Raw genomic sequence first — 24500 nt, forward strand, 5'->3', positions numbered from 1 at the left:
ACCTCCCTTAAACCCGACAATTTAGGGAGGTTTAGTTTTGTTGATGTTGCTGCTGAACTGTACTGGATTACACAGAGAGCTGCCTGTGTTATTTTTATTAGTTATTCTTCAAAGAGGTGATTCAGACACCTTTAAATAAGTTGGGAGTCTGCTCTTCAGATTCACTACAAAGCATCGGCTCTGAGAGTCGTATCTTTTGCACATTATACATCAGTAGAGGACAGACTGTGGTCACATGCTGACCATGTTTGGATCAGCATACAGCTGTAAGGCAGCTTTCTCAACTATGAACATAATCAAAACTAAATAGCATTCCAGACTCACCAATGAGCTCCTCTAAATATGTTTGAGAATGACCCTGACACCATTCAGGCCATGATTCAAAACACTGGCAGGACAAACAGCAGCTCAATTCTCCCATGAAGCTGCAGAGATATAAGGGGAGTGATATATAAGACAGAAAAAAATGTAAAAGTGTTTAAATGTTTACATTTATGAGATTTAGGCATTGTTAAAGATGTATAGAAGTTGGTTCAGTTTGTTCAGCCACGTTTTTTAAGTTCTACACTTTATTTTAAGATATACAGTTATATATAAGTTATTTATTAATAAATGTTGTCAAAATGTTTTTGAACCATAATTTATTTGACGGTCAGTTTTTGATTACACACAGACTCTAATAAAACTACCAGGTTACATCAACATACAGTGGTGGCCAAAACTTTAGACCAAAATGTAAAACTGAATGTTATTGCATCAAACTATTCCATACAATCTTGACATATTTACTGTGAATTGTCCATTCACATTTATTAACATCACAATTGAAATGTTTTTACACATAACTAAAGAGAAAGAAAATGTTTTATAAATTCCAGGTGGTCTAAACTTATGACCGTTTTGTTTGTGCTTCAATATGTAAAGAAATTTAGTCCTAAATTGAGGTCAAACCACATTTTTGTTTTACATCTACCAATAATATAGTCTATGTCAATAATTTGTAGGGTATCCCTTCTGCTTGATGACTTCTTGCAGCCTGCGAGGCATGGACTCTACCAGTTTTCTGCAGATGTCTCCAGTAATTTTTGACCAGGTTGACTGACAGTCTTCCCACAGCTCCTCTTCATTTTTTTATATGAGTGGACTTGTCCCGATAGTAATTAAGGATTTCCCACAGGTTTTCAATGGGTTTCAAGTCTGGAGACTGTGGTTGCCACGCCAAAACTTTAAACTTCTTGTTCAGCCACTACTTGGTCTTTTTGCCGAATGCTTCAGGTCGTTATCATGCTGGAAAATGTCTCGCTGATGCCCTAATAGCTTCTTCATACTCGGTAAACTTTTAAAAACTTTTAAAAACAAACTGACGCCCTTGATCTCAGGCTCTGTTGCTATTCTTCCATGGATGCTCTTCTTTCATTTTAAATGTTAATGGAGTATGGAGTTTAACACTGTCCTTGCAGAAAACATGTTACTGGATCCTAGATTAAAGAAGCTTGCCTTCAGTGACAACAGAGCTGTTGATGAGACACTTCAGAGAATAAGAGCAGCAGCAGCTGCCTGACACCTCCACCATTAGAGGACCAAGTAGAGGAGGAACCTCAAACTTCTGCTGTGTGGAGCCTCTTTGATGGAAGAGCTACAGGAGATGATTCAGGAGAAATCCTACAGCTGATGTGGTAATGGAGGATCATATCTAGAGGAACCCCTCATCAACCAGCAGATGACCCACTGAGCTGGAGGCAGGACAAGGCTTCAGTCTGCCCCACCTGGTGAAGGTGATGGAGGAGAGACAACTTCTTCCATCTGAGAGAATCTTCTCAAAAACACGGCAGATATTCACTGAAAGAAGAAATGTATCAGCCCATCCAAGCTCAGCCATCTGATTTTTCTGAATGTCAGCCTGCTCTGAGGACATTTATACTGTTTGAATGCTGAGTCTGGTTCTGGTTCTGTTCTGGTTCTGTGGGTTCATGTGCAGAGTTTTGTTCATTTGTTTTTGGTGCAAAAAAAGTTTGATTGAAATATTAAACAAAAGAAAGAATGCCTGTTTTTGTAACAGAACAAATGCACAAAATGAGTCAATTATAAGGCTTCTCATAAAAACACTGAATGAAAAAGAGTTTGTCAAAACACAAATCATTCTTTTATTGTCAGGTTAGGCTAAAATATGAGGCTACAAACAATAATAAATTAGGAGCCGTTTGGGAGCCGAAAGAATCGGCTTTTCTTTGGAAGCAGTGCCAAAAGCTCTCTGAAACGAGCCGAACTTCCATCACTACTGTCCTCTCTGTCGCTCATCTCTCAACTGGTTTTAAAAGGCAGAGCTGCAATGCAATGCAGAGTCTTCATTGGCTGAGTAGCGTCACGTGGGATGCCTGAACTCGTACATAATTGGTCTGTGCGTTTCTGAGCTGATAGACCAATGATAAACACTAGAAAGCTGCACCGGTAAAATAGAAGCGACCTGTCAAATTTACGGCGTCTGGGTCCAGATCCGGACCGCGGTCCGCCTTTTAGTGAGCCCTGTTCTCAGCCAGACACCTTCCCCCGTCCCACACAGCTTCACCGCTTCCCAACACAGAGAAGGCGAATTTATGAACAGGAAAGCGAACGTTATGTCAAAAACATACTAATACATATGTTTGCGCATTTTTAAGTGGTTGTATGAAAATTCGGGACCTTTTCTAGTGAGTATACGGTGTATACCTGCGTATTTATTCCCCTGGGTATGCATATCTTTACGCATTTTTAAGTGGGTATACGGAAATTTGGAAAATTTTCTAGTGGGTATACGGCGTATACCTGCGTATCACGTAGACTACACCCCCTGCGTTAAAGAACCAATAAAGACATGAAACATACTTTGTGAAAGTGAGAGGTCAGTAGCAGCTTTCATTTGTGCTTACAACTTTTTTGCGTGATGATAATCTAACTCTTAAATTTGTAAACATTAAAATATCACCACAGCTGTGATGTGGTTCCAAGCTGAACATCAGATTAAACTGCAGCTGATAAACTGTGACTGTGTGACGGATCACCTGTCTGAGCTGAACAAAAGCTGACAGTGTGACTGACCGTTAGACTGTGATCAATCCCACCTCTGTCACAAATAATTTATAGCTATAATAACTAATTAATGAAGTTGTTCTGAAGGTAAAAGTGTGCAGCTCTCTGTCTTTATGGACACTCGTATGGATCCTGCTGCTGTCTGAAGCTGCAGATGAGGAAAAGCTCCTACAATCAGCTGGAAGCAACAAACTGAACTGTGACTCTGTGTTCCAACTTACCTGTCTGACCTTGACCTGCTGTTGGATCCTCACCAGGACTGATCTTGAGTCCATTTCAGTAATAATTAATAGTTTAAATTATTTAATGAGGTTGCTGTCACTCTGTGCTGTTGTTCCAACTTCTGTTGTTCCGACGTGTGAAGCTCGCTGTCTCAGATGGATCTGGCCGCTGACTGAGGCTGGAAGTGTTCCATAAACTCAGATAAGCCCAAAGAAAAACAACCTGGAAGCAGCAAAGTGAACTTCAGCACCTGTCAAAGCAGAAAGAACACCTTTATTAAAGGTGAGAATCATTATTTTGAGCTAACATTTCATGGCAGACAAGTTAGATTTTTGCAGACATTTAAGTTTGTAAAATATTGTGAACTGTAACAAACTGAATATTTTTAATATCTTTTTCAACTTCTTTTTAATTAACTGTGATGGTACTGATTTGTCTTGTTTTCTTAAAGTACAGATAATACTTAGTCAAATAGCAGAAAAACGTATTAATTTACATGATAACTGTGAAAAATACAACTGCTCAACAGTTACAGAAATATGGTAAATAAATTAAATTGGTCTTTTTCAATTTTTCTGTTTTGTTAAAATACAGATATCTGACCTACAATGGTATTGTGACCATTGTAGGTCCATTGACACCAACAAACTGACTCAGGTAAGTATGGAAAGAGTTATTTCTGCAGTCAAAATATAAGTTGTATGTTCATGATCACCATCTCCACAGCTGACTTCAGCTTCTGAAACATGGATTTGCAGCTTCTCTCTGCTTTTAGATGAATATTGATTGAATATTTTCAGGTTTTGACTTTAGTTTCACCACATTCATTTAACCCACAGAAATTTTTTGAAGGCTTTATGTTACAAATATGAGAAAAATGTCTCTTTACGGCATATATGGATGGAGTCTCAGACACAAAGTCATCAGAAATCCAGAGTATTAAAGTTTGTGAAAATATTCAAATGCTAATAAACTAAACAATACTACACTGTATTTGAGAAATGTTTGTAATGGGAAGGGAATGGGTCATGTAAGAACTTAATCTGATCATTATTTTTAACTGTATAATAAATTAAAATATGTTCAAATTAGGGTTGCAAATTTCAAACACTTTCCTCAACTGATAGTTGACCACGTAGACAATCATACATCAGTTAATCAGTAAAATAAGCACTTTTTAATTTGCAAAACTATTTTTAACCACTGGCACTTCCTGTATGCTGCAAAATCAACTCATTCAGATTTTAAAGATCAGATAAAAAATAGAAACAGAAAACAGCCCATGTAGATAAATCCAGTTGGTTTCAGGTAAATCTGACATTAGAACTTCTTCTTTCACTCTTTTTAATCTGAGCTGCTGCAGTAACTGATGGAGACTAGAGGCTTCTCTGTGCACAGCAGCTCAGCTGACTGCAGCCTGACTGTGAGGCGTTTAGGGAACATCAGTGAATTGTAGTGTCTCCAGATTAATAGAAATAGTTACAGTTTACATTTTGCCTCAGATGTGTTCTGAAGTTACATGATAATTATTTGAAATTTTATTTTGATTCAAAGATTGGTATGTTAACAGGAATGTAGCACAACATGGAAGTGAGAGCAACGCTGTCCATTGTGCAATACAAATATTCTGTCCCGAGAACGAATTAGTACTGATTAAATAACAATAATACCACTTTGACCATAACTGTGAGGCCCTGCTGTTGTTTGTGTCCGTCCAGATGCTGCTGTAGGGAATAAGTGGTGTCCTGATCGTCTTGTCGGTCCTGGAGCTCTGCCTCGCCATCAGCTCTGTCGTGTTGGGGATCAAGGCTCTGAGGAGGAGACAGAAGGAATCAAACAGGGTGGAGTATGAACCAAGAAATCTTCCTGTAAACCTGGTATTTAACGGGGAGATGTTGGATGGACACATACACAGCTTCTCAGTCCTCCTGTGTACATTTGTGAACTTCAAATCTCATTCAGGATGTCACTTTCCAAGCAGCTGAATGGAAATAGTTTCTTTGGAAAGTTTATTCAGAAATTCTTTGACATTTGTGCTTCCAGTTGATAAACACAACACATCACTGCAGTGTTTAATTAGTGTTGAGAGATTCAAAAGTCACCTATTAAAAAAAATAAAAAATCAGCTCCAAAGAAACACAAAACTATCACAATTGACACAAAATGGCTCTGAAGAGACTCCAAATGACTACAGAGAGACACAAAATGACCAGAGAAACTGACTGCAAAAGAGCATACATACTGAGTACAAAGAAAAAAAATCATCATAAATAGATGAAGAGCACAGATACACCAAAGACCACGAGGAGACACCAAAGAACCACAGAGACATAAAACTGCGAAAGGCCAAACTCGACTGCCAAGAGACAGAATAACCACAAAAACACACAAAAGGATAAAAAACGGAGAAAATTCAACATCTGCAAAGAGATGCAAAACATCTGCAAAGAAAGACAAAAATGACCACAAAAGGCACAAAATTACAAAAAAAAATTTCAAAGACTAAACTGCAAGGAGACACAACATATGACATAAGACGCAGAACTCCAAGGTGACACAAACTGGCTGCAAAAGATCCACAAATTGAGTCATAAAACTGTTACGGGGGAAAGACGGAGAACTCAAGCCCAGACTCAGAAACTGACAGACAAGGGAATAACTGAAAGAGATTTAATTAACTGAACCAATATATAAATAGAGAACTGAACTGGGGGGAAAGAACCAAACCAAAACTACTACAACTCTACATGTAAACTCTAAGAATACAAAAACGTAAGTCTACAAAACTGAACTGAATTAACCAAACTAAGCTAAAGAGTGGTACTCACAATATGAGGGAACTGACAATCAAGGGAAAAACAGGCTGGGGAAAATCCATGAACAGACAAACAGGAGCAACAACAGAGTCCAAGAGGGGGGGAAATCCAGGACAGGGAATAGCAGCAGAGCCCATGGGGCTGAAGCAGTCCAGAGGTGGCAGGCTTGGTGGGAACAGTATCTATGATCCGACAGGGACTGAGTGAACGAGCAGGGCTTAAATAGTGAAAAGGTGATATTGTGGGCTGGTGAGCTGATTACTGCAATGTGTCACCAGCAGCAATCAGCTGAGTGTAGACAGGAGAGCATGGAGAGCAAGACACAGGGACGAGAGAGACAAGAGGGAGAGAGATGACACAGAGAGAGGGAGCCAAAGGGAGGCAGATCAAAACAGAATAGACAGATAGAGAAAGAGCAGGAGGAAGAAAGAGAGACCAGGAGGGAGAATGAAGGACAGAAACAGGAACTGGAGCAGGGCTCATGACAGTAACAACCACAAAATACATAAATGTACAGCACAAACACAGAACAACCTCAAAAACACAAAACTATTAAAAACATGTCTTATGTTTGTTTCTGTGACATATTAAAGGTGGAACATTTTGCCTTTTTGTTGAGGGAACACGTGAAAGAAATGTTCTTCTAAAATACGTTTCTACAATTATAACAAAGGAAGGATGTCCTCAGTGCAACATTCAGAAAATGTCAAGATGTTGAGACCTCAGATGACAACGTTCTTCATGAAATGTTCCTTTCGTTATCCTGCCTTGAAGAAGAACATCCTGCCTTGAAGAAGAACATTCTGGTAATTAAAGTGAAAAGTTCCTGTTGAAAATATGAGTAGAACTTTGCAGAACCTCCTAGGAACGTTTCTAGCTTGCAGTTTGTGAGTTTGTCGAACATGATTTTAGTGTGTCGACTCCTTTTTTATGAACTTTCTCCATGTTCTTTGTCTCTTTCAGAGCACTGAGGAGCCAGAATACTTCAAACCACTGCTGGTTGAAGTCACCACTGATCCTGTAGCCTGAATGTCAGCAGGAACTGTGATCCTGCCTCAGATTCAGGCAGCACGGTTTGCAAATTCTGGGTGATTTTCGTGTTAAATTAATGCATTCATCTATTCTTTATTAACAATCTGCACTGAACTGAAATGCCGCTGTCAATTTGAAGTTTTTTCTTGCGAGTGCTGTGCCTCAGTCAGTAATGTTGTTGGTATAAGGGAGGTTTGTAGATGTGCACATGGTGACGGACGTCTCCAAAAATGTTTCCGAGCAGTGACCAGATGAGAAAACTGAAAATCTTGGAGATGCTGCACAAAAAAAAAAACAAAGTCCCGACTGAATGACAGGATTTCTAGCATGCTGCTGTAACAGTGAGGCTGGTTGTGAATATGAGAGTCACAGACTGATATGTTGTTTTATTTTCCACTGGTAATATCACTGTTTATCTGACGTGCAGAGATTCATGCAGGTGCAGTTAATAGTTTGGTGATTTGTTTGACCACTGATCAGAACTGAAAATGCTGTCCATGTGTGAGTATAATGGATCAAACTACAGACAGATATGTTTAATAAAAGGAGCTTTCTTTGTTATTTGGCTGCTGTACTCTAGTTTAACGGTTAGAGAGGTGACGTGTAATGAGTCGACTCGCAATAACATCAGTGCTTCAGGTTTCCTGCTGTGAAATGGAAAAATCGAATAAAAATCTTGACGTGACAGAAGAAGAGTGAGACTTTAGTGAATTGATCAGACTCTCCTGCATGTGAAGATACTGTTTTGTTGTTTCCTGTTTTACAATATTCTGCATGTGAAACAATAAAAGTATGGAAACTATTGATTGTTATGTTTTATTACTGTTTGTATTTGTGTGTGAACAGTAGATTCACTTCATGCTTTTCGTGTGTAAACAGGAACTTGTAAAGTGATGAAGATGAATTTAATTAGAACTTGTTCTGATGTAGATGAAATTATTATTATAAATGTTAGTGATGCCACAGTGGTGGAACTCAAATACAGTCACTCTAGTTTGGATGTATTTGTACCTTACTTCTTGATTTCTTTGGTTTTATTAAAATAAAAAGGAAAACATCAGACTTTCTTTTCTGTATTAAATTAGTAGCAATATTTCAACTTCATAGTGCAGAAACCTGCTTTATTATTTAGGAAACAGACAATATTTTTACTCTTAAAAAGCAGTTTAATGTAACTAAACACTCAAAAACACTAATATTTGACAAAAATTACTGTATTACATTTTCTACACTAAATTAGAAGCAATATTTCCTGTTTCTACTGCAGCAACCTGCCTAATTCTGTCACATTTTATGTTACATACACTATTTTCTATTATTGTTACAAACAGGTTTAATTAAATTCTTATTAACCACGCCTGACGTACGTCAGGTTACTGCATTTGCTTCGGTATCTGGCTGGGTAAGTATGTATGTGGGTATGTCCGGTCAGATATATCTGCAAATGCTGAAGTCAGGATAATCAAACTTGGCACTGAAGATCAGTCTAAGGTCCCCTGCTCAGTTGTGGAGTTAGAGGTCAGCAGATCAAGTAGGAAGGGGTATACATAGGATGATCAAAACTGATACAGACTATCATGCATGGGTGTGGTTCTGCCCTCTACTGGAGGCTCGTCTAGTTCTTTACTGCACAAAGATGAAACTTTCTAAAGTAGCTGTCTACAACCAAAGCAATAAACGCATACAAAAACATGTTAATAATCCCACAACATTTAGAATTTAGATATTTCACACATAAAAAACTGTATGTTAAATATATAGCACCATTAGTTTTATTCCACTGTACCTATTAAATGCTTTTAAACTAACTGTATTTTTCTTTTTTTACACTATATTTGTACATTTCATCTTGGACTTTTCTCATTCTTGTGCAACAACCTAAATGTTTTAAGATACAGACATTTTTTTTCTATTATTCCTACAATAGAGGTTGATTTGATTTAAATAAAAATAGGTTTAGTTTAGTTACGATTTTTGCCCATAACTCTCTGAAATAGTAAATTACACCAAAATGAATACTGATCGCCTGTGTGTTAATAGTTGTCAAGTACTTACATGGGCAAAACTTAACAAATAAAATAGAAATAAATATAATATTTATGTTTTGTCTAATATTGTTCTTGTTACCTCTGATACTGTAAAATTCTTTGAATTTCTGAAGTCACAATCTGACAGTTCCTCAGTTTTTTTAGGTGGAAGGAGCTCTGGGTTGTGCGTTCTAGATGTTTTAAACATTAGTCTGAATAAATTAAATTACAGTGACTGTTTTCTGTGACAGAAGAGTAAGTTCAGTGATGTAAAAAATGCTATTAACAATGCTGATTATGCTTAAATACAACAGTAGTAGTTGTGGTGATATTGAAAATATGAACTAATGTAGTGCCTTAAAAAATAAGGCAAGACTAATAATGACAGTACACTTTATTATACTGAGCCTGTTAGTTAGAGAATTTAGTTGTATCAGTGCCAAGATGTGTATTTTTATGAACCACAGGAATTTCAATGTCTCCAGAAACATCAGTTCAATGCAAAAAAATCTGTATTCATTTATTGAATTAAAAACTGTATCTGTGTGTAACTTCAGTGAAATGCGTATGAATTGTGTCAAGATTCGGGCTGAAGGATTAAGCGAATCTCAATTTGATTTCAAACAATTAATAAATCGTACGGCTGAACTTACCGTGTCTGGCTGGGTTTTGCTACATCGTGTGACCCAAATATGTAGCAGCTGGCAGTGATTGATGGGACTCAAAAACACCCCACAGTTTAATCATTTGTTCCTTGTATGATTTTCAACTAATAAATCACGGTCAATTTGTAGTAGGATCACAATCATGTGATTGTCAGTGGGTAGCAGACAGAGTGTTCACGTCATGGTTACAGCGACCGTGCCGGCAGCTATATCTGGCAATGGGAAATCCTTAACAAATCCATGGATCCAGATTATAAGCCACATCACTGCCAAAATCTAATCACTTGGTCTTTGTGTGATTTCTGACCTCCCCTGGAAATTTCATTCAAATCCGTTGGTCTGTTTTTGAGTAATGTTTCACACGGACAGAAAGATTGACAAACTACACTGATCGTCACATAATTCCACAGTTTCTTGACGGAGTAATAATCTCTGTAGGAAAGACCTAAATTTTTAAGTGTTATGATGGTCTGTCTCTCTTCTATTGTTATTTGCATTTTCCTCACCATTTCATAGCAACACACTACTTTCTTCAGCACAACACAGTTCAAATGATGCTCTGGAGAGTTTGGGGCCCGGTGTGTTCCAACACTACTTCTATACAGACAGAGGGGGTTGGAAGTAAGCAGGAAAAGTTGGAACACCCTGCAGGGTTTGGTAGCAAAAACTTTCAATGCTCGATCAACCTCCATTGCTGGAGAACAGTTTAAGTTGTTAACCCATTTCTTGTTCCCTGAAAAAGGACTGTTTGTATGATTCTGAATTACATTTTTTTCCCCCCAATGTTGGGTAATCTTACCTTTAAAAAAAAAAAATCCTCTAGCAGTTCCCGTTTCAAGATATTCACTAGACTTGAACTACTTTACTTTCAATAAAAAAACTGAAAAAAATGGGGGCATTCTAAAACTTGTGTATTCTTGCCATAATTGGTTGCTACTATTTTTCTTTGTGGTCATTTCTCTTTTGTGTCTCATGGGTTACTGTGTATCTCATTTTGGTTGCCTTGCATCTTTTTTAGCCAGCTTGTGTCTCTGTCAGGTACATTTGTGCCACATTTGGGGAATTTTGTGTCACATATTCATTGTGTTGCATCTCTTTGTTGCCACTGTTTCTCTTTGTGCTCTCATTTTTGTTGTTTTGTGTCTCTTTCATGTCACATATGGGCTATTTTGTGTTGTATTTCTCATCTTTGTCACCATGTTTTCTCATTTTGGCTGTTGCATCTCTTACGTGTCACATTTAGGATATTTATTGTCTCATTTTGGCTGTTCTAGATCTTTTAGCCGTCATTTTGTCTACTTGTGGTCATTTTGTGTCCGTTTCAGGTCTCACTCTGCTTGTTTTGTGTCTCTTTCTTGGATGTATTGTGCAATTTTGAGAAAAGACCAGGGTCCCTCTCATTTCTTGGGCCTAGTAGGCCGGCTCAGTGATCTGTACATAATGAAAAATGGTTGTGTTAAATGTCACAATCTTACCCCTCTTCATTTCCGTCTGTTGTGTCACATTTTTATTTCTTTCTGTGCATCTTGCAGGTTTTTGCATCTCTTTGTGGAAAAAAAACTAACATTGTAGAAATATATTTTATAATAAATAACACACTGAGGTCTTAAAATATAAACCTAAAGCAGTTTATATTGTTGTCTGGTGCTATATAAATAAAATTTAAGCGAGTTTACTTTTTCTTTCCTGTGTGAAAACCAAACATTTACAAAACCTGGGTTGAGTTAGTTTACAGCAATAAAAGTCACATGAATACTGATGTTGTGGTGATGTTTTGACTTTATTCTGTACAATATATTTCTTTTTCTTAAAAATGTTAAACATGTTTCCTGAGATTTATCAGCAAACTTGACAAAAATACATTTCACATACAGTATTTATCATTTCTGTAGCCATTGCCTCTGATTTGTAACATGAAGACATGTTTGAATGTTTCTTCGCATTTTGTTGTTTTCTAATGTTGCTTAGTAAATAAATATTCACCAACACATGTCCAGTCATGAACAAAAGTTTCCATGCACTTGTAAAGAGCATGTGTATCATGGCAGTCTTCAGTCCCCAGTGATTCCTATAATTCGTCATTCTCATTGATGGAATAATTTAAACACATGCGTTTTTATCACAAAAAACAATCATTCATTACGATTCCTTCATAGATATAGGTATCAAACACAATCTGCTGACTCAAAAGTATACATACAGCAACTTAAATTGTCAGTTTTGGTGATGCAGAAAGTTGTGCTAATAAAATTTCCTTAGTGGAATTTCCTCTTAATTTCTTGTCAGTGATCACAGTTGACTACAGCTGCTGATTTCTCTGAACTAATGTAAATATGGCCAATTTGATACAGCTAATACACTCGGCTACGAACCCTACAATGGGAAAGTCTACGGACCTGAGTACAGATCTGACGAAGCAAATAAATTCAATTTTATTTAAATAGCGTCAATTACAGGTCAAATTGTCTCAAGACGCTTTACAGAATCCATATGCCTGAACCCCCAGAGCAAGCCCTATGTCGGTGACGTGAACAAGTCAAGAAACACACTTGGAGACAGTTGAAAACAGCTACAGATCCCAAAATCATCTGTGCAAACAATGGTTTAAAGTGAATGGTACAGTTGTGTCACTGTCACCATCGGGGAGAAAACAAACCATCACCTGCTGCTGAAAGACAATTGTTCAGGATAGTCAAGAGTCAACCAAGAATCTCCAAAAAGCAGGTATGCGGTGAATTGGAAGGTGCTGGGACATAGATTTAAATGTTCACCATGGGCTGAGAGGCTGCCACGCAAGAAGGAAACTTCCTTGAGAAGCACCACCTTAAAGCTCAACTGAAGTTTACTGCTGATCACAGGGACAAAGAAAAGGCCTTCTGGAGGAAAGGTCTGTGGTCGGATGAAACAGAACTTGAGCTTTTTAGTCACGATGATCAGAAATATGTTTGGAGAAGAGAAGGTGACATCTAAGAACACCAAACCTACTGCCAAACGTGGTAGTGGAGGTATTATTCTCGGGGGCTGTTTTGGTGCCAGTGGAAGTGGTGGTTTATATACGGTAAATGGAATAATGAAAGTCTTCAGCCAGAAGGTTGAGTCTTGGATGCAGCTGTGTGTTCTAACGAGGCAATGATCAAAAACATGCATCAAAAATGGTAATGGCTGAATCAAACTAATCTGTGACATCTGAAAAAGATGATGTTTGCCTCATCAAAACGGATCGGCTCCAGCAGGATCTACTGAATGAAAGCTGAGCTGTCAAAGTTTAACAGATGTTTTCACTCTGTGGATCAGCACGGCTGGCTGCAGGGGGAGATGATTAATGGTGGAAGCTCCTCAAAGGTTTGGGGCTGCAGCTCTGCTAGTGGAGTTTTGGATTTAATTAGAATGAGGGGTTCTCCTGACTGTGAAGAAGTTCAGGCAGATTCATATCCATCACCAAAAAACAAAACACAAGGGAGGCAAGTGATCAATCCAGAGTTCATTTAGCAGCAGGACAATGAACGAAATTATAAAAAACATCTTCAGCCAAAAGAAGAACAAGGAGTCTTACAACAGTTGGTCTGATCCCAGAGTCCTGAACTCAGTATCAAATAAGCAGCTCATAACCAGTCTGAAATAAGTCCTAGATCAGCCCAGCTGATATTTCAAAACCAGTTTGAAATCAAGTCTAAAACCAGTCCACATTGAGTCTAATAACCAATCCAAAACTAGTCTAAAATCACTCTAAAGCCCACATGAAAAGCTGTCCAAGAGCTTAAAAATCCCTGTTTCTACAATCTTACATATTCCAGCTCTAGTTTTGCCATTTCATTTGCACTTAGAGACACAATTGACCCTTCGCTAAGCCCCTCCCACACATGGCTACTGTCCAATCCTACCTTAGCCACTGTAACTAGGCACGAGAGGTCTGCCAAGCTTTCAGCAGAAGACAATATGCCGAAGCGGTGTGCGTACGGTACTTGCAAGTCCGACACTCGTTATCCGCAAAGCTTGGAGGGTGGTGTTGATTTTTTTTGCATTCCCCAAGCCAAAGACACAAGAAGAAAGGTGCCGTGTGTGAATTATGCAGTGTGGGAGACCGGATGATCAGCTGAATCCCTCTAAAATCAATAAGAACACCTACTTCTGTTCTAAGGTAAGTTGCTCGCTAACATTAGCTAACCGTAGCTCTGTGTGTTAGGTCAGATAACATTAGCAAAGAAACACGTCTCAATGGACGGTTACTTCTCTTAAAACTTGAGCTACTGTGTATTATTTGAGCAAAAAAAAAACCAACTGGTGATATATAGAGACAACTTCTGACATACTGGTATAGCATATATATACTAGCAATCCATGGGTCTCCGCCTATGCTCATGTCTGGCTTTGGCGACAACAACAGATGAGATGGGTACTGCATTAATGTTGTAACCCCTTGGTTTGTGCCACTGTTGTGGCAAACTTGTGCAAGATATTGCTGGGCTTTGCTGTGCCTTAATGAGATCAAGTGTATAGATCAGCCCCACTATATGTGAGCAATATCCTGGTGCGCTGTAAACAAACACAAATTTAGCTTAGCAAGAAATGGGCAGACACACGATAATGACAGTTGACATAACATTAATTTAAATGTATATAATACATATCAGCTTACCCTGCCGTACAAGAACATTGTTGTTCTTGTATATGATTATTTTTGACGTGAAGTGACAATACATGGGGTGTTTGGCGCTTACAATGAGATCTGTGCGCTTTTCCCTCTATTTTAACGTCCTCTTCATTTGCACTCCGCCAACATTTAATTTGGTGAATGAAGTTCTCAAACGCATATTGGAGACCCTTCTGTCTGCTTCTCTGATATCGCTGTAGAATATGTCCAGAAATTTGCACATATCTCCTGAGAAATATCACTCACCGGTACCGCTAAAAACTCCATATTTCATGCTAGGAGGGAACGCTTGACAGGCGTAGCAACAGTAACCAAGGGGAGCGGGGCTTAGCAAAGGGTCAATTGTGCAACAGCTGCATCAACAGAACACAATAATGTGCCATATTTCAAATAATAAAACTCAAAAGTTGCATGTTTTACTGTCAGATTGTCTTTCTGATAAGGACCACACCCTGTAGATAAAGTTTTTAATTTGGAATTAGTTAAATAATTCTGGAATTAACTAAATGCACCACCACAATGTTTTTAACAGGTTTCTGTTTGTTTCCATCACTGCCTATCTTTGGATCATGAGCTGCTGTCTGACAGCATCTGCACCAGATCATTCCTGTTTATTTTCTTGAATACCTTCTTGGTCACCTCCACAGACCGTTGGCTGTAGGTCTGAATCATCAGATCCACCAGGTCCAACATGTCTGCCTTGTCCAGTTTACATCTTGGGATGCATGGGAGGTCCAACATGAACATGAAGGTACTGTCCTCCAGGGTCCACTTGAATTCTTTCAACTCTGACTCATTCAGATGTTGCAGCATTTTCTGAATCCTCTCTCTGTCTGATGTGATGGTTGCTGCCTGATGAAGTCAAAGCAAACAAACCAACAAAAGGATGTGATTAGATCATAGCTTCATCAGTGGATAACTGATCATCAGTTGTGCATCCACTTTAATCAGGAGTTTAATGACTGACAACTTAAAACACTGAATTATTTTCAGGCTGCATCTGATCAAATCAAAGCTGTGTCACTTTGTTACTCACTTTGTGCAGATGTGCAGACAGCTGTTCATCCACAGAGAGTTTCTCTGAGGAGAGAGGAAAAAACAAATGACCGTCTTGATTCCAACAGAGTTCTAATACAAAAGGTTTGATCCCAAAATGAGCAGTGAGTGAAGCTGGACTCTGGTTTGTTTTTGTGGTTTCACTGAGCTCATGGGAAGGTGAGTGAAACAGCAGCAGCTATAAAGTGTGGCCAGTTAAACACATCACCTCTAAAGACCACAAATCTCACTTGAGTTGACATTCTGTGCAGCACTTCCATGGATGATGGTAACTTTTCTGACACTTGATCAAATTCCACCTGTTTCTATTTCTTGTTCTTAAAAATCATTTAGTTAAGAGAACAGCATTAATTCCTGTAAACTTACCATCAGCCACAGCGCTGACCCCGGTTGCTCCACTCAAAGATCCTGCAGCTGTAAAAAATATATGAAATACTGAAATGCTCTTTTTGTCATGAAAACGATGAACAAACTGCTTTCTTTAATACATTTGATTCATAAAACATCAAAAACAGATGCAGGCTCTGACTGTCTTGTTTTCTGAATTTGACCTCAACTTGCTCTTCTTGGTTTTAAATCGTTCCTCTCACTGCTTTTCTGTTTCTAAGGTGTCTGAAAAGTCAACATCTGAATATGAACATTCAGGACTTGTTCACTTTTACTGAGGTTTGACATAAATCAACTCAAAATATCAAGCTATTGTTTCATATGGTAATTATTTGGTCTGTATTTATATAGCGCTTTTACTATACCTGGAAGGTACCCAAAGCGCTTTACAAGATACGTCACGTTCACCCATTCACACACTGATGGAGGAAACTGCCATGCAATGCGCTAACCACGACCCATCAGGAGCAATTTGGGGTTAGGTGTCTTGCTCAGGGACACCTCGACATGAGCACGACAGGCCGAGGATCGAACTGGCAACCCTTCGGTTGCAAGGCGGCCACTCTACCCACTGAGCCATGCCGCCCCCATCTCTTCAAACCAAGTAACACATGTTGCAGAAGGATGAAGCTTCATGTAAAAATAAAACAAAGTCTTCTCTGTAGTGGCCCTTGGTCAGAAAATCTAACATAACTCACTGTCACTAGACCAGGAGAACTGTCCATCTGTGTCTTTGATTAGAAAATATATGAACAATTTTATTCCACAGACTGTCATGAAAATACCAATCATGTTTACATTCTAGGAAACATTGAAATCCAGACACTTTATAGAAATGACTGCAGAAGGAATAAATTAGTCTGACTGGATATTGGAAGTCTGAAGTTTCAATGATCAATAAGTAATCTACCTCCTACTGCAGCATCAGAACATGATCCAGTTGATGATTCTGCAGCTGAAACACATTAAAAGACACGTGAACTCATGAAACTGAGTAACATGCACTGTTCTGGATGTTGTACATGAACAAAGACTACTTCTGAAGAGTTTTCATTTCATGTGATTTGAAATAAGGTAAAAACAAAAGAGCAACAATACAGTTATAGGGATGCATGTGACAGTAGCTGGTAGCTGATGGTAACTCACAAACACAGACAATAAACACAGAATCACAGCTAACCCTATATATTTAAAGATCTGCAACAGGTGAAGTTCCACTATGACTATAATCCAAAGTTCTTCTAAATCCTCTTCAGACTTACCTTCTACAGGACCAGAGTTTGGATGGTCATCTGAAATAAGATGCACAACAAATCAAATTATAGTTACAGTTCATGTTGTAGTTTAATGTGCTGCATTTAAATCAGAGGCTTTAATAACAAGGTGTGTTCACAGATCAAAACATGAGAATTTTATTCACTGCAGTTGGACCCATTGCTCTGAGGTAATACTACATTTCAGCAAATTATTCATTACCATCAACACCAGATGCTTTTTGTACAAGACAATCACACAAACTGTTGTCTTTTTGATCCAACAGCTGTCATAACAGTCTAAAGCACTTATCTGGGTTTCTGACTTTTTAAACTAATGTTTTCTCATCTTCATCATGTATTCAAAAGCAGGTGAACCCCTAAACTAAGTTGCAACAACCAGACTGCTGCCTCTTGTCAATGTCACATTACATGTGATTTGGCTTTCTTCCATTTATTCTTTTATTGTGGAATATTAAAATTAGTTTGATGATCCAGAACATCTCAGTGTGGGAAAAATGCTAAAATAGAAGACATCAGTAAGGGGGCAATTTTTTTATTTATTTTTTTCAGCATTGTATGATCATTTTCAACTGGTATAGGTAATACTGTTTAATCATCACTGACCTTTTCGAATTTCACAGGTCCAAACTGCTTCACTCTTCTTTGAGTAAGGGTGTAGGGTCATGTTAAACTTTCTGTCTGGATTCTTAATGTACACTTCATAGAAGTTTGGATCTTGGTCGTCATATCTGAGGGTTATTTTCTGTGTAAAAATTTAACATAAAAGGATGAGGAGTTAGTCAAGTTCAGTCATAAACAAGGAGAAAAGATGGAGGTCAAACTTTGAGGATCAGTGATTGGAGCAGTGGTGAAGCTACAGGAGAATCAGTCTCACTGCTGGAAACACAGGACGACGTAAACATCGGAAGTTGCTCATGAGTGACCAAGAAGTTGTTTTTACTAAACTCTTAAAACACGTGTAGTGTAAACCAGGGTAAGAAGCCCCTCCACCAGATTCTAGCAGCCAGGTTTACATCTAAAAGAAACAAAATATTTTAAGCAAACATCAAGAAAATCAGAAAGAAAAATACAAACGAAGGCATGTTGTCGTTAACCACCATTATGCGAGAATCAACAGTTGGTTGATAAAAAATTGATGGCCATGGTAAGTGAGCACATCACCCTGGTCCTTCACACTCTCCATTGACTTCCAGTCCAGAATTCTTTTTAAACTTTTGTTTGTTTTTAAAGCTCTTAACAGTCTTGCTTCACCTTATTTATCCGAGTATTTAAGTTTGACGATTTTCCAGTAGCCTTTAAACCTCTGAAGAGGAGAGGAACAAGATAACAAATAAATGTCCTCCTTTTCTGCTCACAGACTGTACAACAAAATGTGAAACTTGTGACTCAAATATAAAATTCATTAGTTTCAGTTTTGAATTTGAGGACGATCAGTCTCCTCACTGACATGGACATTTAAGTCACATACTTCTTACATCTCAGCATTTATTAATAAAGACTGTTTCCATTAAACCCTGTTACATTTTGCTTTTATCAAGACTCCATCAGGCACAAGAGAAAATCTTAGAGCAGAGTACAATTCTAACACTAATACAGTCTATTAGCTATTTGAAATAACTGTGGTCCTGTGCGGTCACACTGTTTCACACAAACCCTGTAGCAACTGCTTTGATCCTGCAGGATCTGACTAAAGTCTGAAACACAAACCTCTATGCTCATACTGTACATTTATTTCTGAACTGCCCATACCTCTGGAGTAATTGTTGCTGTGTCTATATCAGCTGTGAGGCTGAAGCCTTGCTGCATTTTCAGGTGCTTGTCTGGCCGTGGCTTTGCGATTCCTTCATATCCACTGGACGACTCCTTTTTGTCCACTGTCTGCATAAAACCAAACACAGACAATTGAACAAGACAATATAAGCACAACCTGGTTCAATGTTACTCTCGTGCTGTTCCAAGTCTTTTAAAGAACATTCATGACCAAGAAATTTGTATTTTATTTGTTTTTTCATTTACAGCAGCGCGATGGTTGTCGGAGAAAAATAAATCGAGGAAAATGTCATTTTCATGAAAACATAAGATATTGACTAACCTGTTGTAGAGCAGGATCGACTGGGATCACAAAGACGTGGAGCTTCAGGAAATGTTCTTTGGGTTTATAGTACATTAACACGTTACATTCGATTTTCACAGGAAAGCCCAATTTTACCAGGACCCCCCACAGAGAGAAAATCGGCTCAGTTAACTTCACATGTGATGCTGTGACCTCAGACACTTTTTCCACAACATCTCCACACTCATCTATGTGGAGGACGGCAAACTTGTCCAATATTTTAGAGTTGTCCTCTGCACAAAATCCACATCAGGTGCATACAGTGAGAAGAAAAGGTTTGCATCAGACTGTCAGAAATGTACAGAGTTAATACATGGAAAGTGTTTTCTCCACGTCCTCTTACCGATGCAGATCCAGTGTGGCAGGTACACTTCATTTAACTTCCCAGCAATGACTGAGATGTCTATTAGGGCACCTGCAGGCATGTACTGTCTGCTTTCCATCCTCTCCATGTGTCCTCCCCAAGAGCAGAAGTGGTACTTAAAGCTGGCGTTTTCCTCACAGACCCAGCGCAAGCCAGAGACACTGCATTCAAAGCGTCCTGCTTCAGACTGCAGGCTGAAATGTAAATTCATAAAACAAGTTTATATACACTGACTTATCAACAAAAGTTCACATACACTCGTAAAGACTGTGTGTATCATGGTATTCTCGAGTTTCTAATAATTCCATTAACTCTTAATTTTTTATGATGGAATCATTGAAATACATGTCTGTCACAAAAACAAAATATTGATGAGTTTTTCATAGATGTATTATCTTGAAAAGCTGTCTTCTGGAAATATTACAAAAAGTGACGGGTCAAAAATAAACATACAGCAACTTAATCTGTCTGTTTTACTGATGTAGAAAGTTGTGTTAATTAAATTTACTTAGAGTCCTCTAATTCTTCACAGTGATTATGATTGACTACAACTGCTGACTCCTCCAATTTGACACATTAGACTCAGCCACAAACACTACAGTAGCAAAGTCTGAGCAGCTCAGCAATGATAAACAGAATCATTGACTTAAACAAGTCAAGGACGTCACTTGGAGCCATTTCAAAGCATTTTCAGATGCCAAAATCATCTGTGCAAACAATTGTTTGTAAGTATAAAGTGCATGGTCACTGCCACGATCAGGAAGAAACAATTACCACCTGCTGCTGAAAGACAATTGTTCAGGATGTGTCAGGATTCTGCCCCTGTGCTGCCTTTGTTCCTGTTCCACTTTTCCTCTCTTTTCCTTCCTCCCCTCGTTTGGATTTGACCCTTTTTGGACTCTGTGGTTTTCTGTTTAGACGTGTGCCTGTTTGTTCCTTCTGTGTTGGTTGCTCTTCTGTGTGTATTTTTGCTGGTGTGTCTTTGTCTCCCTCTGTCTGTGGCTCTTCTCTCCTGTCACTCATCTTCTGGCTTTGTCACCTGCTCTGATTACGGCACGAGCGTCAGCTGCCACTAATTAGTCAATTCTACTCACCTGTCTCCTGTTATTTAAGCTCTGCCATTCCCCTCAGTCTTCGCTGGCGCATAGTTAGACATACATGCAGCTCTCTCTTCACTCCCCACTACCCTCCTCCGCTGGATTCTCAGTTGTTGGACTTAGTAATTTTTCACCCCTTTTCTGGATTACCCCCATTGGACTTGATGCTTGTTTGGATCCAAGTTTGCTCTTGTGTTAGCTGTTCGTTCTCCTTCTGTAAGTATCTCTTAGTATTGCCGTTGCCTTTGTCTAGTTTAGTTTTTGTCCTCCCTTCTTAGTCGGCTGTTTCACCTCTGTCCGTCTATAATTTTTGTCCACTTCAGTCTCGTTTTCAGTTGTAAAAGGTTTTTTGATTTAGTTAATACATTCTTTTAATTATGCCTTGCGTTTTGTCAGTGATGGCTGCACCTGGGTTCTCCACACCCCACAACCCTAACATTATGCACCAGCCAAGTTTGGACCACCCCGTAGCAATTTTCTTTTCGTGTAAGGAGAACCTTGAGTTTTTTGAGTGTCTGTTGGAAGTTTGGAGGGAGTGGGTGGACGCTTCAGAAACTGAATATAGGAATGAAATGGTGATTTTTGGACGCAAAGCTTCCGCCAAGAGGCCTGACCTCATTAACCACTTGCCGGATTACCTTCTTGAATTTTTTAAACTCTTCTGTGAGCCATGGAAACCCTACCGCTGTCTCTAATCCTGTACTTCAGTTTTCTGACGAGCCCCCTTCCCGAAAGAAGTCTCGACGGAAGCGGGGCTCAAAGAACCCCCAGACCTCACCGCTTCCAAGCGTTCAGTCCTCGCCGCTCCCCAGCATCGCGGGGGTTCCGTTGCCAAGCGTCGCGGCTACGAACGCCCCAGCTGCAGCCCCCGAGCAGGTCGACCCTTCCGCTACGAATGCCCCAGCGGCAGTCCCCGAGCGGGTCGACCCTTCCGCGACGAATGCCCCAGCGGCAGTCCCCGAGCGGGTCGACCCTTCCGCGACGAATGCCCCAGCGGCAGTCCCCGAGCGGGTCGACCCTTCCGCGACGAATGCCCCAGCGGCAGTCCCCGAGCGGGTCGACCCTTCCGCGACGAATGCCCCAGCGGCAGTCCCCGAGCGGGTCGACCCTTCCGCGACGAACGCCCCAGCGGCAGTCCCCGAGCGGGTCGACCCTTCCGCGACGAACGCCCCAGCGGCAGTCCCCGAGCGGGTCGACCCTTCCGCGACGAACGCCCCAGCGGCAGTCCCCGAGCGGGTCGACCCTTCCGCGACGAACGCCCCAGCGGCAGTCCCCGAGCGGGTCGACCCTTCCGCGACGAACGCCCCAGCGGCAGTCCCCGAGCGGGTCGACCCTTCCGCGACGAACGCCCCAGCGGCAGTCCCCGAGCGGGTCGACCCTTCCGCGACGAACGCCCCAGCGGCAGTCCCCGAGCGGGTCGACCCTTCCGCGACGAACGCCCCAGCGGCAGTCCCCGAGCGGGTCGACCTTTCCGCGACGAACGCCCCAGCGGCAGTCCCCGAGCGGGTCGACCTTTCCGCTACGAACGCCCCAGCGGCAGTCCCCGAGCGGGTCGACCTTTCCGCTACGAACGCCCCAGCGGCAGTCCCCGAGCGGGTCGACCTTTCCGCTACGAACGCCCCAGCGGCAGTCCCCGAGCGGGTCGACCTTTCCGCTACGAACGCCCCAGCGGCAGTCCCCGAGCGGGTCGACCTTTCCGCTACGAACGCCCCAGCGGCAGTCCCCGAGCGGGTCGACCTTTCCGCCACGGACACCGCAGCACTTCACTCCTGAGCGGGTCGACGCCGCCACCGCAGCCTTTGCGGGTCGACGCCGCCGACTCCGAGTGGGACGATCTCTCAGAGTGGGTCGAGAACGACTCCCCTGACGCAGCAGTCTCTGAACGAGCCGCCGGCCTTCCGAGTGTGTCCGTCTCTCCAGACGGCCCTTCGAGAGTGTGCTGTCAGCCGTCTCTCCAGACGGCCCAGCGAGAGTCTCCGCCTTCGTCTCCGAGCGGGTCGACGCAGTTGACATTCCCAAACAGCCAAGCCCTGCTGATGAACCATCCAGCAGTGGAATTAAGCTGGAGTCAGCAGGCCCATCCTCCAGCCAAGGGACTTTTAGGCCCGAGTCAACTGCTGACTCTCCCAGCCAAGAGACTGTAGAGCTTGGGTCAGCTACCCGATTCTTTGATCTAGAAACTGTGCAACTGGGGTCAGCTGACAAGGACACTTTCCTCACGGCAGTGGCTCTCTCTATCTCTAAGTCTGCAGAGAGCTCCCGTCGCGGCTGGCCTCCGGACCAGCTGCCAAGGGGTCCTCGTCTCGTCCACCGCCGCCGGCCTCCAGCCCGGCCGCCAGAAGGTCCTCGCCTCGTTCGCCGCCAGCCTCCGGAGTGGTTTCGCCACCGTCGCAGACGGCCTCCGGAGTAGTTTCGCCACCATCGTGGAATTTCTATGATTCCATCATAGAAACTTGAAAGCTAGACTCATTGGAAACTCAGCATTGTCATGATATATGTGGTGCTTACAAGTGTACAAACTTTTGGTTACACCTGCACATAAAGGGACAAAAAACATAATCACTGTCTTGATTTTATTTGACCCAAAGTGGAGCATTATCACTATTTTTTTTTTTTTTTTTTTTTTTGATATTACAGGAAGCAGCTCTTAGCTGAATGTTTCACTGCAGTTCCACTTTGCTGTGCTGCAGTATTTCAGAGGTTATTTTTACCTGTAAGTTGGAGCCTTGTCTGTATCTGCATTGTTCACCTCAGGTTCCAGTTTAGTCCAAACACTGGAGTCCTGCTGTTTTTGGAAATAAATGAAGATATCTCATGACATGTTCAGTGAACAAATGAATTAAAGATAAATTAGTGAATATTAGGACTTACCACAACACTTCCACAACCCTTCGGCTCCAAGCTTCTGGAAACTCCTTGTTGAAACACAGAATTTAGTTAAAATGATGTTGACATATAGAATCATATGGCAGCTGTCAATAAATCTTGTTGTTATATGTGCCACATAATGCTGCTCTAACATAAAAACATGCGAAACATGACATGCTGCTGAGTGAAGAATGGCTTTTGTTACGTACAAAGTGCAGATAAGTAAATCTGTCTAAGAAAAGAACCATCCAATATCTATACACACTTACTCCTCAATAGGGGCTTGCCGGTGGTGGTGGAGATTTTCCCAGTTGGCATAGAGGGACGGTTAACCCTGACGGATCGCCAGTGTATCACAGGGTCTAAGAAAAGATGCTTCATGAGAAAGAAAACCACCAAAAATACTGAAGTCTGAGATATTGCACAACAACATTAGCCTGCTACTAGAACAAGACAAAAAGTCCAGGCACAGATGAAGTCACTGGGATTCATCCTCAGGGGTTCTTCAATGTCTAAACTTCATGGCAATTGTAAAATACTACAGACTGCACTCTATAGACCAAATTATTGATATTTGTTCTTCACATAACTTACCTTTGGATGCTGAGCTGATCTCTGGCAGCTTCTGCACCAGATCAGTCCTGTTCATCTTCCTGAAAACCTCTCTGGTCATGTCCACAGACTGCTCACTGTACATCGCCACCATCAGATCCACAACATCAGCTCTGTCTGCCCTCTCCATTCTGGAACTTGATATTCTTGGAAGGCCTCTCTGTCTTACAGTCTTCTTTAGGATCCGCTTGAAATGGTTAAGCTCTGCGTCATTTAAATCTTTCAGCGTCTCCTGAAGTTCCTCTGG

At 40.8% G+C, this 24500-nt stretch overlaps 1 protein-coding gene across 2 annotated transcripts in view; it reads right to left on the bottom strand.

Annotated features, from left to right (window-relative positions):
* Positions 1-11589: 11589 nt before the first annotated feature.
* Positions 11590-24500, bottom strand: part of LOC110969670 (uncharacterized) — an 80869-nt gene continuing 67958 nt past the window's right edge. For both annotated transcript variants that reach the window (XM_051956857.1, XM_051956858.1), the window contains 9 exons: positions 19656-19870; positions 19292-19545; positions 18949-19077; positions 17803-17941; positions 17185-17214; positions 16833-16877; positions 15902-15949; positions 15516-15559; positions 11590-15331 (listed from right to left, as the gene is read on the bottom strand). In XM_051956857.1, coding sequence (XP_051812817.1) covers positions 15047-15331; positions 15516-15559; positions 15902-15949; positions 16833-16877; positions 17185-17214; positions 17803-17941; positions 18949-19077; positions 19292-19545; positions 19656-19870 — 1189 coding nt within the window. In that variant the 3' untranslated portion in view covers positions 11590-15046. The remainder of the gene's footprint in view (positions 15332-15515; positions 15560-15901; positions 15950-16832; positions 16878-17184; positions 17215-17802; positions 17942-18948; positions 19078-19291; positions 19546-19655; positions 19871-24500) is intronic.

The sequence above is a fragment of the Acanthochromis polyacanthus genome, chromosome 12 (assembly GCF_021347895.1).
Source record: "Acanthochromis polyacanthus isolate Apoly-LR-REF ecotype Palm Island chromosome 12, KAUST_Apoly_ChrSc, whole genome shotgun sequence".
NCBI classification, from domain to species: domain Eukaryota; kingdom Metazoa; phylum Chordata; class Actinopteri; family Pomacentridae; genus Acanthochromis; species Acanthochromis polyacanthus.